This window comes from Sus scrofa, chromosome 2 (assembly GCF_054392235.1).
Source record: "Sus scrofa isolate SSC_HxYL_T2T_F1_AM1 chromosome 2, Sscrofa_HxYL_maternal_Yorkshire_Landrace_v2.0, whole genome shotgun sequence".
NCBI lineage: Eukaryota > Metazoa > Chordata > Mammalia > Artiodactyla > Suidae > Sus > Sus scrofa.
In genome coordinates this window covers 88,395,206-88,411,770 of record NC_139384.1, presented here as the reverse complement: position 1 = coordinate 88,411,770, position 16,565 = coordinate 88,395,206, and the positions used below count along the sequence as shown (strand labels likewise).

Sequence of the window (16,565 nt, the reverse complement as noted above, 5' to 3'; positions counted from 1 at the left end):
AGCAGAAGAGAGCCACAGTTGTCACTACCAAAACCACATCAGCGTTTTCTTGCTCAGGAGGATACTGTTGGACTCCGCAAATTCCCATAGGTGGAAATGAAGGTGAAGTGGGGCAGAACTGAGTACACATCTTGTTCAGAGACATAATATGGCAGTAAAATAGGATAGAATGTCTCTGTACATCAGTAAGGGGGAAAACCAGAATGCACAGAACTCCTGTAGTGGCATGTCCTTTCCTTGGCTTGGCAACGACAAGCAGGAAGATGAAGACTTCACAGGCTTAAGTCAACCTTGGTAGCCCCCAGAAACAGCTTCTGAGTAATTTTTCCAGGTAGCCCTTGCAGTGACATTGAAAACAAAATATGCTTTGAAAAAACCCTTGCAGCTACACTTACTGTTGAAAGTAAAGTTGTTAATATATAGAGCACTTTCCATGGCAAGTGAAAAGGAAAATTATTTCAATGAATACTAAAGAAGTATCCTCTCTTTTTCTTTTCTTTCTTTCTTTTTTTGGCCACACCAGGGCATTCAAAAATTCCTTGCACCACAGCAGCAACCCAAGCTATAGCAGGGACAGCACTGGATCCTTAGCCCAATGAGCTACAAGAGAACTCCCAAGAATTCTCTCTTGATTGTTTCCTTGGAAAAGAAAATGGACCATGTGTTTTCCTTCCCATCTAGGTCTCCTAAGGTCTCTGTGATCTTCTGCTGAGTGTCAAGGGTTGGTCTCCACGTCTGAATCAGGTGCCTCCAGGAATGCTCTTCTGGCCTCAGGTATGGTGGTGCTGCTGCTGCATTACAGCTGGATCTGGGCTGGGCTGTGGTCTCTGATGATGTGAGGTGAGCATTTTCTCTGGAGGCCAAGAGAAGACATGCACAGGGGAGATCTGTGCACCCTTTATAGGGTGGATGCCTGCTGTTGAGCAAACTTTTAAATTGGAGATTATTTTTGTTTGTTTGTTTATGACTGCACCTATGGCATATGGAAGTTCCCGGGCCAAGGACTGAAATCTGACCCAACAGCCTTAAAGTACACTGCAGCTGTGGCAATGCAGGACCCTTAACCCACTGGATCAAACCCACACCTCCACAGTGACCTGAGTCACTGCAGTCAGATTCTTAACCCACCGTGCCACAGGAGAAACTCCACCAATTGGAAAATCTTATCCAGTGCCCTATATTCACCCAAAATGTGGCTATTAATTGCTATAAACTGGGCTTCTTTGATTCCAAAAACCACACTGATGAAAATGAGGTCAACAGAAAATTTCTGAAACACATTTATGTCAGCTAAGGTAAGAGTCAGCAGGCTGATGGGGGCCCAGGAGCTGTCCAGCTGCTGAAAATATGTTGAAAGCAGCTTAAGAAGAATCACAGATTTTAAAAATTGCAGTACAATCCCTCCCCAGCCCCTCCTAAGAGGTTCTAGATGGCAGAGAGTATTGTTGGGGGTGGCTAGACAAGTGGGTCCGAGCCTACTAAGCCTCCAGGAAGAATGCCCAAAGCATACAGCCTGGAGTGGTGACCCTATCAACAGCCCATTGAAGTCTAGAAGCAAAGCTTGACGTGTACTCATGAGAACAGCACCTCCATGCAGCTGGGAATCACTGAGCAAAAATGCTACAGTAACCAAAGTTTCTCAATGAGGATTTTATGTGGTTGCCACTTAAATGGGGATTCAGTTGGTGCATCAGGAATGAGTAAAGTATTTTTCAGCTTGGAAGATTTACTTAGGCAGAGCTTTCCTATTTGGAATTAATATAAGAATCTTTTAAAATACAGTAAAGAGAATGACATAATGGACACCTATGTTTGTTAACTACTGAGCCACAACAGGAACACCTCCCTGTTGTCTTTTTTTTTTTTTTTTTTTTTTTTTTTTCCTTTTTAGGGCCTCACCCACGGCATATGGAAGTTCCCAGGCCAGACCAGGAGTCTAATAGGAGCTGCAGCTGATGCCACAGCCACAGCAATGCCAGATCCGAGCTGCGTTTGCAACCTATACCACAGCTCATGGCAATGCCAGATCCTTAACCTACTGAGCGAGGGATCAAAGCCACAACCTCAACAAATCCAACCTAGTTGGATTTGTTTCCACTGTGTCAAGATGGGAACTCCCTCCCTATTGTCCTCTTGACCCTCTGCTCTGGCCTGGGCTACAACATCCCTCTGCTTCATGTTCTGTTTCATTTTCCAATTACAAAGTCTTCTCCGCACTAAGGTTTTGAATACATTTCTCCCCACCCCACCCCTTTTTTTTAGAGTTGTATCTGTGGTACCTGGAAGTTCTCAGGCTAGGTGTCAAATCAGAGCTGCAGCTGCAGCCTACACCACAGCCACAGCAACACTGGATCCAAGCCACATCTTTGACCTACACCACTGTGGCAAGGCCAGATTCCCAACCTACTGAGCAAAGCTAGGGATCGAAACTGCATCCTCATGGAGACAACGTCAGGTCCTTAACCTGCTGAGCCAGAATGGGAACCCCCACATTTTCCCTTTAAAAATATATTCCTAGGTCCCTTTCCTCAGCTGCCACGTGGTGCTTGGTCCTTCCGAGGAAGCTAAGGCTGAGTTGAGGTGAGGCCCTCACTTCATCCAATAACTAGTACCTCGCCTGGCAGTACCCACCTAGCATTCATCCACACCATGGCCTCTGTCTCTGAGCTCGTCTGCATCTACTCTGCCCTCATCCTGCATGACAGTGAGGTGATGGTCATGGAGGATAAGATCAATGCCCTCATTAAAGCAGCAGGTGTAAAATGTTGAGCCTTTCTGGCCAGGCTTCTTTGCAAAGGCTCTGGCCAATGTCAACATCAGGAGCCTCATCTGCAACATGGGGGCTGGTGGACCTGCCCCAGCAACCCACTACTGCCCCAGCTGAGAAGAAAGCAGAAGCAAAAGAAAGAAGAATCTGAGAAGTCTGATGATGATATGGCCTTTGGTCTTTTTTGACTAAACTTCTATAACACATTCAATAATAAAAAGCTGAGCTCTTAAAAAAAAACTCCTAGAAAAAGGCCCCCTCCTAAACTGTTGGTGGGAATGTAAACTGGTACAACCACTGTGGAAAACAGTATGGAGGTGCCTCAAAAAACTAAATTTGATCCTTCTGTATAGCACTGGGAACTGTATCTAGTCACTTGTGATGGAACTTGATGGAGGATAATGTGAGAAAAAGAATGTATGTGTGTGTGTGTATGTGTGTGTGTGTGTGTGTGTGTAAGACTGGGTCACTTTGCTGCACAGTTGAAAACTGACAGAGCATTGTAAACCAACTATAATGGAAAAAATAAAAATCATTAAAAAAAAAGAAAGAAAATTAAATATAGAACTACGATATGATCCAGCAACCATTCCTGGGCATCTATCCAGACAAAACTATAATTCAAAAAGATACATGCAACCCTATGTTCACTGCAGCACTAGTCACAATAGCCAAGGCATGGAAGCAACCTAAACGTCCATTGACAGATGAATGAATTAAGATGATGTGGTACATATACACAATGGAATACTACTCAGCCATAAAAAAATCCAAAATGCTATTTGCAGCAACATGGATGCAACCAGAGATTCTCATACTGAGTAAAGTCAGTCAGAAAAACAAGTACCATATGAAACCACTTATAGGTGGAATCTAACATATGACACAAATGAACCTATCTACAAAACAGAAATAGATTCACAGATACAGCGAACAGACTTGTAGTTGCCGATGGGGAGAGGATAGGGAGTGGAATGGACTGGAAATTTGGGGTTAGTAGATGCAAACTATTACATTTAGAATGGATAAGCAATGAGGTCCTACTGTACAGCACAGGAAACTATATCCAGCCTCTTGGGATAGACCATGATGGAAGATAATATGAGAAAGGGAATGTATGTATATGTATGACTGGGTCACTTTGCTGTACACCAAAATGGCAGAACATTTTAAATCAACTATACTTTAAAATATATATAATATACATTTAATAGACACATATTTATGTATAAATATAAATAATATATAGTTAATAAATAGATACATATTCCTCGAGGTTTGTCTATGGCCTTATCTATGCTGCTTCCCTGACATTCACTTGTGTAAGTGACGGGTGAGGGGTTCCCATTTCAGGGCAGAGAACAAGGGGACCCATTTTTGAAGCCCCCTGTGCACAGGGTCCAGGGAGCCAGAGGAGAGGGGTCAGGGCTGGGGGGTTCCAATGAGCCCTCCAGGACACAGGGAGTGACAAATGAGAGCCCCAGGGACCCGAGTGTGCAGAGCTGCAGGTGGGCACTGCTGAGATGGGGCCATCCCAGAGCAAGGATCCCAGTCATCCCAGGGAACCGGCTCTGAGGCCTGGCAGGGGAGGGGTGCAGGGTATATCCCCCACCCCAAGCAAAAAGGGGACAAGGGGCTTGCTCCAGGCCAAGAACCCACATGTGACACCACAGCCAGCGTGGAGGTTCTACCGGGCAGAGCCCAGAGGAGCTGCCCTCTCACTGGGCTCAGGCATAGCCCTGTACATGGTCAGCCTCTTGGGGGCACAGGCTCCCTGGCCACACTCTTACCCACATGTGAATTTCTGCCCAGTTGCTTGCATTTAGGGGTTCAGGGCAGGAGGGGTACCCTGGGCAGAGGCCTCCTTACTGGGAGAAGGGCAGAGGTGGAGCCACTTCATACCCAACCTGCACTCAGGGCTTTCTACTCCTAGCCTCCCCAGCCCCAGCTTGTGCATGGGGCTCACTCTGCTGGGTGACACCTGCTGCCTGGGTAGGTCCACCTGACCCCCAACCTTAGCACTGGGCCACAAACCTGTGGACCAGGCAGCAGCCGGCTATTCTTCCCTACCTCCTGCCCACTGGCCCAGAGCAGCAACTATGGGTGTGTCCGACTCACCTTGCTGAGCCCCAAACAGAGGGTCTCCCCCTCTGCTGTAGGAACAGAGTCCCCAGGACAGCCATAAAGAACAGAGGTGCTATTCACATTTGTCAAGCAAATGCCCTATTTTACTAAAAATCTGCATATACATTACATTTTACAAAAACAGCATCCATCAGGATTACTTGGTCCCTTCCCAAACCCAACAAAAGGGGTCCTGAGGAAGGGTCCCCCTCCAAACGCTAGGGCTGCCCCAGGCACCCCCAGACCCCTGGTCCAGTACACATGAGGTGTGTCAGTGGAACTTGCTCCAGGATCCAGCAGGGGCATCCAGAGCCCTCACCACCATCCCAGGTGAGGGACCTGCCAGGACCACGGAACCCAGCTGGAAGCAGCTCCGGGTCTCAGGAGGAGGAGACCGGGTACCCATAGTGGTTGTGGTCGGCCTCGCCCAGGGTCAGTGTCAGTGACAGACTAGGCTTCCGCTCCAGCTCCTCCTCCTCTGGGCTGTGCTGCGGGGGCCGGACTTTGAAGAAGTCGGAGATGTACCGGACCTGGCGGAGGAGAGGAGGCAGGAGCTGACGGAATGGGAGGGACGGTGGGCACCAGGAGGGGAGGGGCACGTGGCGGGGCAGTGAGGGGAGGATAGGAGAGAGAGCGGGAGGGTCTCAGGGTGGGGTCTCTGGTCAAGGCAGGGTCAGGAACCCCCCACCCCGGAGCTCACAGTGAGGCTGGCCACCAGCGCTCCCTGCAAGAGGCCGACAAGAACATCACTCCAGTGGTGCTTGTGGTCAGACACGCGGGTGTAGCCCACGTAGAGGGCAAAGGCCACCAGGAAGAACTGCACGGTGGGCCTCAGCAGCCGTGCCCACTTCCAGCAGAGCCGGGCCTGCACGTAGAGCTGGGGGGACAAGAGCAGCTGTTGGCACAGGAGCGTGCCAGGTGCCCACCAGCCCAAAGAAGTGGGTACCACCAAGGCCAGGAGTGTGTACCGGGTACACCCAGGGCCTCCAGTTCTTATGAACACACCAGTTAGTCCACCCATCACCACCAGCACCCACCCCATTTTACTGAGGCCCAGGCAAGGGGAGTGACTTGGCCACGGCTCCACAATGGGCAGGTCACAGAGCTACAGACTCACCGCCAAGAACACCATGCAGTACATCCCAAAGGAGGAATGTCCAGAGTAGAAAGACAGCCTGAGAAAGGGGGTGGGGGTGTCAGGAAGGCGGCAAAGGGCAGCCCCTGAGGGCCCACCCTCTGAGGCCAGGCAGCTCTCTCAGCACTTCTGCTTTCAAACACCGGCCCCTGTCCCATCCTGCTGTGCTCCCAGGGCCAGGGCCCAGTACAAGGCAGGGTTTCATGTAGCACCACGGCCAGTGTCAGCACCTGCAATTCTTTCATCTTGTTTCTCCTTCTCTCTCTCTCTCTCTCTCTCTTTTTTTTTTTTTTTTTTTGCTTTTTAGGACTGCACCCGTGGCACATGGAGATTCCCAGGCTAGGGGTCTAATTGGAGCTACAGCTGCCGGCCTACACCACAGCCACAGCAACACCAGATCTGAGCCACATCTGTGACCTACACCACACAGCTCACGGCAACACCAGATCCTTAACCCACTGAGCAAAGCCAGGGATCAAACCCACAACCTCATGGTTCCTATTCAGATTCATTTCCCCTGAGCCATCATGGGAACTCCTTTCATCTTGTTTCTCTGATGACTCGAGGGAAAGTCTCAGCTGGGGCTCATGGTCTTTAAGGCCTCCCCACCGAGACACTGCAGGCCTTGAATACAGAGCCCAGGGCAGACAACTGTGTCCCCCAAGTAGATACAATCACAGCTTCACCAGACCTGTGGCTGCCCAGGGGGAGGAGGTAGGGGAGGAATGACACAGGAGGGAGGTTGGGGTTAGCAGATATAAGCTGTTATGTATAAGATGGATAAGAAACAAGGTCCTACCATGTAGGAGAGGAAACTATATTCAATGTTCTATGATAAACCAACATGGAAGATAATATTTTTATTTTTATGTCTGCATCCTCAGCATATGGAAATTCCCTGGCCAGGGACTGATTCCAAGCCACAAATGCAACCTATGCCACACCTGCGGCAATGCCTGATCCTTTCAACCTACTGTGCCAGGCCAGGGAACAAACCCTAGCCTCTGCAGCAACCCAAGCCACTATAGTAGGATTCTTACTCCACTGCACCATGGCAAGGCCGTAAGCTCTCACCTCTGGCTTACCTTCAGGTACTGCACAAATAGGACGTGAGGGCTAAGACAGAGTTGTCAACTGACATGCCTCACATAGCACACACACCCCACATGGTACACAGAGCCCATCTATAAACTGCAACTTTCTTCCTCCAGGTTCCAGGTATTTAAGGAGATATCTGTCCAATCACTAGCTAATCACTCAGCTGACAGCAGAACTTCATGGCCACTCATGACAAAGAATAAAGACTTTATAGGAGTTCCCGTCGTGGCTCAGTGGTTATGGAATCCAACTAGGAACCATGAGGTTGTGGGTTTGATCCCTGGCCTTGTTCAGTGGGTTAACGATCCGGTGTTGCCATGAGCTGTGGTATAGGTTGCAAACGTGGCTCGGATCCCACGTTCCTGTGGCTCTGGTGTAGGCCAGTGGCTACAGCTCCGATTAGACCCCTAGCCTGGGAACCTCCATATGCTGCGGGAGTGGCCCAAGAAATGAAAAAAAAAAAAAAGATTTTACAAAATTAGTTCAGAAAACTCACTAAGCAAACAACCAACAACTATAACAAACAGTAACAACAACCCCCCAATCAGAGTAGAATCTGATTTCCAGAGTTGCTACATTATAGTATTAAAAATGTTTTTCAACAAAAACAACAAAGAACAAATTAGAAGGCATGCAGGGAAAAAAAATGGAGATACCCCGGGGAAAAAAAAAGCCCATTAACAAAAGTTGTCCGTGAGGAAGCTGGGATGTGGGACTTACTAGATAAAGACTTTAAATATGCCATTTAAAGTATGTTCAGGAAGAGTTCCTATTGTGGCTCAGTGGGTTACAAACCCAAGTAGTATCCATGAGGATTCAGGTTCAATCCCTGGCCTCGATTAGTAGGTTAAGGATCCAGCATTGCTGTGAGCTATGCTATAGGTCACAGACGGGGCTGAGATCCTGAGGTGCTGTGGCTGTGGTGTAGACTGGCAGCTGCAGCTCCAATATGACCCCTAGCTTGGGAACTTCCATGTGCTAAAGGTGTGGCCCTAAAAAGCAAAAAGTATGTTCAGGAGTTTTCAGTGTGGTGTAATGGGATTGGCAGCATCTCCGCAGTGCCAGGATGAAGGTTCAATTCCCAACCAGGTGCAGTGGGTTAAAAGGATTGAACACTGCCACAATTGTGGCTCAGATCTGATCCCTGGCCTGGGAACTCCATATACCTCAGGGTGGCCAAAAAAGTAAGCAAGTAAGTAAATAAATAAATAAATAAATAAAATATGTTCAGAGAGCAAAAACAGTGAGAATGTCTCGCCTAAAAGACAATACCAAAGGGAGTTCCTGGTGTGGTGCAGCGGAAACAAACCCGACTAGGAACCATGAGGTTGCAGGTTTGATCCCTGGCCTTGCTCAGTGGGTTGAGGATCTGGTGTTGCCGTGAGCTGTGGTGTGGGTCACCGACGTGGCTCGGATTTGGCATTGCTGTGGCACTGGCATAGGCTGGCAACAACAGCTCTGATTAGACCCCTAGCCTGGGAATCTCCATATGCCACAGGTGCAGCCCTAAAAAGACAAAAAAAAAAAAAAAAAAAAAAAAAAAAAAAAAGAAGACAATACCAAAAAGAAATAGAAGTTGTAAAAAGAAACCAGATAGGAAGTCTGGATTCAAAACTATAGTATCTAAGATAAAAAATAACCAGAGGGGCTCAAAAGCAGACCTGAGCAGGCAGAAGGCTATGTGAAAATGAAGATAGGTCAATTGAGATTTTTGATCTAAGGGAAAAAAAAAATTTTAATGAAGAGAAATGAATCGGTCTCAGTCTTGTGGTGGGCCACCATCAACTGTACCAACATATACACAACAGAACCCCAAAGGAGGAGAAAGGGGCAGAAAGAATATTTGAAGAGGTAATGCCTGAAAACTTTCCAAATTTCATGCAAAACATCAATCTACACATCCAAAGCTTGATGAACTCCAAATACAATAAACTCAAAGAGAGCCACAAAAAGACACATCATAATCAAAAGATACCAAGAGACAAAGTCAAGAAGAACATCTTGAAAGAAGCAAGAAAAGGGATTCATTTTGTATGAGGAATCCTTAATAAGATTAGTAGTTAATTTCTTATCAGAAGCCATGATGCCAGAAGGATGACATATTCAAAGTACTAAACTGGTATATGCACACTGAAGTATATGGAATGATTGGCCAGTGGGGACCTGCTACATAGCAGAGAACTCTACCCAATATCCTGTGAAAATCTATGTGGGAAAAGAATCTGAAAGAGAATGGATGTGTGTACATGTATAACTGAATCACTTTGCTGTACAGCAGAAATTATCACAACCTTGTAAATCAAATCAACTATACTTCAATAAAACCTTAAAATATGAAGAAACAAGAAAAGAAACCATGGAGGCCGGGATGACATATTTAAAGTACTGAAAGAGGGAAAAAAACCTGTCAATCAAGAATTCTAGCAGTAGTAGATGGGAACACCAACCAGAGTTCCCATGATGTTTCAGCAGAAATGAAATTGACTAGCATCCATGAGGACGCATGTTTGATCCCTGGCCTTGCTCACTGGGTTAAGGATCCGGTGTTGCTGTGAGCTGTGATGCAGGTAGCAGACACAGCTCAGACTCCATACTGATGTGGCTGTGCCGTGGGCCAGCAGCTACAGCTCCGATTCGACACCTAGCCTGGGAACTCTCATATGCTGTGGGTGCAGCCCTGAAAAAAAAGCAAAAAAAAAAAAAAAAAAAAGCAGCTATTTAAAATATAAACATCAGGAGTTCCCATTGTGGCGCAGCAGAAATGAATCCGACTAGGAACCATGAGGTTTCGGGTTCGATCCCTGGCCTTGCTCAGTGGGTTAAGGATTGCCATGAGCTGTGGTGTAGGTCGCAGGTGTGGCTTAGATCTGGTGTTGCTGTGGCTGTGGCTGGCAGCTCTAGCTCTGATTAGACCCGTAGCCTAGGAACCTCCATGTGCTGTGGGTGCGGCCCTCAAAAGACAAAAGAAAAAAAATTTTCTTAAAATAAATAAATAAAATATAAACATCAGAGTTAATGTGTTTGGGTTTATCATTTGTTTTTTTTTTAATGATTTTTATTTTTGCCATTATAGTTGGTTTACAGTGTTCTGTCAATTTTCTACTGTACAGCAAGGTGACCCAGTTACACACGCACACACATAAATATACACATTCTTTTTCTCACATTATCCTCCATCATGCTCCATCACAAGTGACTAGATATACTTCCCAGTGCTATAGAGCAGGATCTCACTGCTTATCCCTTCCAAATGTATAATTTGTTTTTACCTACATGATTAAAAAAGAAAAAACATCCTACTGTACAGCCGAGGGAACTATATCCAGTTCCTTAGGATAGACTGTGATAGAAAATAATATAAGGGAACACATATGTGTGTTTGTATGTGTATAAATACATACATACATATATATATATATATATATACACACTTTGCTATACAGCAGAAATTGGCACATTGTAAATCAACTATAGGAGTTCCCGTCGTGGCGCAGCAGAAACAAATCTGACTAGGAATCGTGAGGCTGCAGGTTTGATCCCTGGCCTTGCTCCGTGGGTTAAGGATCCGGCATTGCCGTGAGCTGTGGTGTAGGTCGCAAACACAGCTTGGATCTGGCATTGCTGTGGCTCTGGCATAGGCTGGCAGCAGTAGTTCTGATTAGAACCCCTAGCCTGGGAACCTCCTTATGCCGTGGGTGTGGCCCTGAAAAGGACAAAAGACGGGGGGCGGGGGGGAGACAAACCTTTAAAATAAATGAATAAATAAATCATCTATACTCTAATAAATTTTAAAAAATAATAACAGAAAGAGAAACTGCATACAACTAGATTCATTCTCGTCACTCCACAATGAATACAAGTGTTGAATCATGTTGTGCATTTGAAATCAATATAATGTTATATGGCAACTATACCTCAATTTAAAAAAAAAAATGTGAAACAATTTTTTTTCTTTTCTTATTGTTTTTTTTTTTTTTTTTGTCTTTTGTCTTCTTAGCGCCGCACCTGCAGCATATGGAAGTTGCCAGGCCAGGGGCCAAGTTGGAGCTACAGCTGCCAGGCCATACCACAGCCACAGCAACTCGGGATCCAAACCATGTCTGCAACCTACAACACAGCTCACGGCAATGCCAGATCCTTAATCCACTGAGCAAGGCCAGGGATGGAACCCGCATCCTCATGGTTACTAGTCAGGTTCGTTATGGCTGAGTTACAATGGGAACTCCCTGAAACAATAATTATAAACCTATATTGATGAGTATACAACGTATAAACTTTCCAACTAAAAGGCGGAGATTGGAAAATGGATTAAAAACATAATCTAACTTCATGCCACATACAGGAGAATCATTTTACATTCAGAGAAACAAATAGGTTAAAGTACAAGAATGGAAAAAATATTCCATGCAACCAGTAATCAAAAGACAGCCAGGGTGATTCTAGTATTCTCAGACAAAATAGACATTAAGACCGAAACTGTTAGGAGACAAAGGACATTATGTGTGAGAAAAAGGATTTGGAGTTCCCATTGTGGCACAGCAGAAATGAATCCAACTAGGATCCATGATGTTGCAGGTTTGATCCTTGGCCTCACTCAGTGCATTAAGGATCCGACGTTGCCGTGAGCTGTGGTGTAGGTCACAGACTCGGGCTCAAATATGGCATTGCTGTGGCTGTGGTGTAGGCCAGCAGCTATAGCTCCAATTCAGCCCCTAGCCTGGGAACTTCTATATGCCACGGGTGTGGCCCTAAAAAGCAAAAAAAAAAAAAAAAAAAAAAAAAAGGATTGATCCATTAAGAAGACAGAACAATTAGACATAAACACCTAACAGAGCCCAAAATACATGAAGCAAAAACTGAGAGAAGCTACAACATGGGTGAACTTTGGAACATGGAAGAATCTAGACACAGTGTGTGTGACTCCATTGACAGGAACCGTCCAGAACAAGCACATCCACACAGAGAGTGGGTTCCTGGTTGTCAGGGGCTGGGGAGGGGGCACTAGCTTGTGGACATGGACATGGAGCTTCTTTCTGTGTGATGAAAATATTCTAGGAGTTCCCTCTGTGGAGCAATAGGATCGGCAGCGTCTCTGCAGAACCAGGACGCAGGTTGGATCCTTGACCAGCTCAGTGGGTTAAAGGATCTGACATTGTTGCAGCTGAGGTATAGGTCGCAAGTGCTGCTGGAATCTGATCCCCTGGCCCAGGAGCTCCACATGCCTCGGGCAGCCAAAAAAGAAGAAAAAAAAAAAAATTCTAGATTGGATAGTAGGGATGGATGCCCAATGTTGGGAAAGTACTAAAAACCAATGAAGTGTATACATTAAGATGGTTAAATTGAGGGATTGTATCCTATGTGTATTTTATTTAATTTTTTAAAGAAGGAAAATAAGGTCACCAATTAAGTGAAAAGTTTCTCAGTAGAGATGAGAGATGATGAGAAGCAAGCGGAAGAGCCCGAAATTCAGGGGAGGTAGGTCACTCCTCCTGACATCTACTGTTCTGCTCCAGGACCTGACATCCCTGGCCCCCACCCCAACCCCAACCCTTGTCTTCAAGAGGCAGGTCCAAGGGCACCTCTAGGCTTTGTTCCACCCTTGTCATCTACCCAACATGTGGTCTTTTTGCCCTTCTCTGGCAACTCATCCGGCAATATCTGGCTCCTGACAATCCTCCAGCCCCCACTCTCCTCCCCAGGGGTGGGGTGTCTGTGGCCCTGGTCCCTCAGCACTGCCCATCTGGACTCCAGTTCCCACTGGTGTGGAGTGTCTATGACTCAGGCCCTCTAGCACCACCCACCTGGACTCCAGCACCCCAGCACTGCCCACCTGGACTCGGTGACATTAGCAGGGCTTCCCCTGCACACATCCACCTGCACATACACCGAGCAGTTGACACGGCTCCAGTCGGGGTCACACACCGCCAGGAAGTTGGGCCGCAGCCGGCCAGTCATGTACTTAGCCAGGTCTGTCAGCGACTGGCTCACTGCAGCCCCAAACAGGAATGTCCCCAACACCTTGTAAAGGGCGGCCAGGTAGTTGTTGAAGTCAGAGCGGGAGTAGAGGCGGTCTGTGTACACCAGGTAGGCCTCCCCGGCCGACACCTGTGGGGAAGCAGCCAAGGGCTTCAGGGGTCAGGGCTCCCGGCCTCCCTGAGGTCACTGGTCTTCCCCACAAACACCACCCTGAGCAGAAGCTACCTGCTAACAAGCCATGCCGCTCTACCAGTCCCCCTGGGCCTTACCAGGATGACGGTGGCTGTGATGATGACCCCAGCCATGAGCCCATGGGTGATGGTGTCTGGACGGTAGGGGTACCGGATGGAGTCATCTCCGCAGTAGAAGCCTCGCTTGTATGGAGCGTTCACAAATGTCAGGATGGTGAAAGGCAGGGAGGCTGGGTGGGGAGAGGAAGCCGTGGCCACGAGGGTCTCCCCACCACACAAAGGGGCCTGTGTCTGGCACTGGACACCTGCTGAGGCCTCCCTCCTGGTTTCCTCACCTCTGGGCCTACCTGACAGCTGGGAGGAGCTTTCCTCCTGGCAAGTAGGAGGTTGTGACCCATTAAAACTCTTCCCAGTTCCCCATCATCAGACAGACACCAATGTCCTCCCCAGGTGCTGTCCACCCCCACCCACATCTCCCACCCTCTGCCCTCACTCACTTCCCTCAGCCTCCTCTCTGCCCTTCACAAATGCCGGCAAGCATCCACCCCAGCCTTCACTCCTGGCCTTCTCACTGCCCAGAACCTCTCTGATTTCCATCCACTCTCCTGCCAGCCCCATGCCTGCAATCACTCTTACAGCAGGAAGCTTCCATCCTTGTTGCTTCCCAACCGTGTGTAACTATGCAATCTGTGTAGGATGCTGGAATGGCCCCCACACCCACCCCCTCCATGAGCAGCCTGGGTCAGCGGAGGGGAACTGTTGTGTTCCAGGCTGGGTCCCAAAGGCTGCTCGGGGTCCCAGAGAAGGGAGACTCCTTGCTCACAGCTCAAGGGCTGGCCAGGGATCAGGAACACACCAGGGTGAGGCCTGCATGCACCCACTGTCCTTGGGCCAGCCAGGCCCTGGAAGCTCAGTCCGAAGGTCCATTCAGGAGCCATAGGCACAGCCACAGCACAGGAGTCCTGCTCCCCAGGGTGCAAGAGACCAAGCCAGGCAGGGTGCCCTTTGTCCCAGGCAGGGCATGTCATACGTGTAAAAGGGTGTGGCTCTGCTGGGGCCTGAATACCAGAGCAGGAGGAGGGCAGGGCCAACTCCAGCTCCCAAAGGCCAAATTCAAGGACCCCCCCCCCCCCCGCCCCCCAGCACCACTCATGGGAAAGACTCAGCAGAGAAAACAGAGGGTCTGCCTGGTGGAGCTGAGAGGAGCTGGGAATAAAAATAACACGTTCAGATGACCGGAATCCCGGAGCTGGCTCAAGAGGGTGTCAGGCAGGCCCCACAGAGAATGTGGCTTAAAGGGGGAAGTTCCGGGCAGATCTGGGGACAAGCACAAGGCAGAGGGATGGCCAGTGCAAAGGCCTGGAGGTGGGCCTGGAGGGCTTGGAGCTCTGGGGAGAAGGGCCCTGCGGCAGGGGTGGGGAGGAGGTTGGGAGCCATGAGTGAGGTGGGGGCTCAGGTGGACTGGAGCAGAGGGAGGGAGCATGTTCTCATAGGATCTCTCTGACTGCTGTGAATGAGGGCAAGGGGAAGGCAGAGAGGCCCAGGAGGGGGAGGGGCAGGGCTAGAAGATGCTGAGAAAGTAAGTTGAGCCCTCTACCCACAGCCTGACCAGGGCAGGGGCTTATACAGGGTGCCTGTCACCCTCCTAACTCCTGTCCCCAGCCCTTTCTTCTAGAGATTCAGACACCCCCAATCGGACTGGGAGCTGGGCTCTCCTGGGACTCAGGCAGCAGAGCTCAGAGCACGAGAATCTGTCCCTACGTCCCCATGGCAGACACCACCAGAGCCTCCCACCCTTGCATCACCCCCCAGGATTTTTCTCAGGGCCCCTGCCACCATTTAAAAGTGCACTGTTCATGTACTGAGGCTTCCAGAATGGGAGCCGGGTCTGCCTGGGCCCCCAGCACTTGGCGCACAGCAGTGGCACACAGCCTAATCTCCACACCTGCCCTCCCCATTGCTGTGTGATCCCCAGCAGGTGGCTGAACATCTCTGGGAGAAAACTGGGAGTCATAACAGCACCTCCTTCACAGGCTGTTTGGAGGAAAAGTTTTAATTTGCATGTCTCTTAGTGCCTGGCATACAGTTAAGTGCCACACGAATGTTCAAATAAGTAATACAAGTTCTCAGAAAATGATGCCCAGAGTTTGCAGACGCCCCCTGGGGACTTCCTACTGGCACCTGGTCCACTCCAAAAGGGGTCTCTTCTGGGACGTGGGAGGAGAGCCTGGCCTCAGCAATCAGTCAGGACCGACCCCTCGGTTCCTAGCCGAGGGCAGGAACCAGACTGGGGGGAGGGCAATTTAGGCCGGAGGGGCCCCTCCCTGCGCCAGGGGTAGAATTCCTGGGCCATTGTCCACACAGCCCCAGAGCAAACACTCAGCCTTTGTTCCTGGGACCCTGGAGGAGTGGCGGGGAGAGGGGGCCTCGGGCGGCCCCCTCCCCCCACGCCTGGCTTGCAAACTCGCTGGACAGGTTTGGTGCGCGCCACCGCGAGGCCTCCAGTTCAACAGCAGCCTGAGGCTCAGATTTCTCCGGTCTCTCCCAGGCCCGAGGCGGGAGGGTGGCTGGGCGCAGGTTCGAATCCCACCACTCCCCGTCTCCCGGGCCAGGGCTCAGCCCCCTCAGAGCCCACAGGGACTGCCAACCGAAGGCGAAGGGTAGAGGGCCTCCTGGCGGCGACCTGCAGCCGCTCCCGCACCGGCCCGCCCCAACCTGGCCACCGCCCGCGTGAATCACCCTCCCGGCCGAACCGAGCGGCGCTGCGCCTGGCGGGCGGGAGGGGGAGGCTCGTGCGGCCCCGGAGGCGACTTCCTCCTGCCGCGGGCGGAGGACACCAACCCCTTCGATCTGGGATACGGGGGAAACAAGGCCGGGGAGGGCGCACGCAGGCGCCAGGGCACGCGGGGCCCAAAGGTCCTCCCCCGGGGTCCCCCCTACCTTCATGGGCCTCCAAGAGGTGGAAGCACCGCGGCTCCCCACCCGTCCCACAAACTTTCGCGGGACCGGGGACCCGCACCGTCGGGGAAGGGATTCCCCCCCTCACACCGGGGTCCCCTCGGCTCTTACCGACCAGTACGCACAGCACGTCGAGCAGCACGAAGACCCACCTCCGCTCCATGCCGCCCCCGCCCCGGGCCGCGCCCGCGACCCCCGGCGCCCGTCCCAGCGCGTCCCGTCGCGTCCCGGCCTGGCCGCGGGGTCACATGGCCGCGGAGCCTGGCCCAGTCGGGGAGCGGCGGGCAGGGCAGGGGAGCGGCGGGCTGGGCGGAGC

At 50.1% G+C, this 16,565-nt stretch overlaps 1 protein-coding gene and 1 pseudogene across 5 annotated transcripts; one reads left to right on the top strand and one right to left on the bottom strand.

The window, feature by feature from the left end:
- The first annotated feature begins 2,649 nt into the window (after positions 1 to 2,649).
- Positions 2,650 to 2,955, top strand: LOC110259384 (large ribosomal subunit protein P1 pseudogene; annotated as a pseudogene).
- A 2,018-nt stretch (positions 2,956 to 4,973) lies between these two features.
- Positions 4,974 to 16,516, bottom strand: PLPP2 (phospholipid phosphatase 2). Of its 5 annotated transcripts, none has more exons than XR_014835537.1 (6): positions 16,361 to 16,516; positions 13,370 to 13,521; positions 12,926 to 13,229; positions 6,009 to 6,066; positions 5,592 to 5,768; positions 4,974 to 5,421 (listed from the first exon to the last, which is right to left on the bottom strand). XR_014835537.1 is itself a non-coding variant. In XM_005661428.4 (6 exons), the coding sequence occupies exons 2-6, from the start codon at positions 13,403 to 13,405 to the stop codon at positions 5,272 to 5,274; spliced, it is 696 nt and encodes a 231-aa protein (XP_005661485.1). In that variant the 5' UTR covers positions 13,406 to 13,521; positions 16,402 to 16,516; the 3' UTR covers positions 4,974 to 5,271.
- Positions 16,517 to 16,565: the final 49 nt, after the last annotated feature.

Coding starts and splice junctions, on each gene's coding strand:
- PLPP2 (XM_005661428.4), bottom strand. CDS start 13,405: ATGGCTGGGGTCATCATCACAGCCACCGTCATCCTG. Junction 13,230..13,369: donor TCACAGCCACCGTCATCCTG/GTAAGGCCCAGG, acceptor GCTTCCCCACAG/GTGTCGGCCGGGGAGGCCTA. Junction 5,422..5,591: donor CGCTGGTGGCCAGCCTCACT/GTGAGCTCCGGG, acceptor CTCCTCCGCCAG/GTCCGGTACATCTCCGACTT.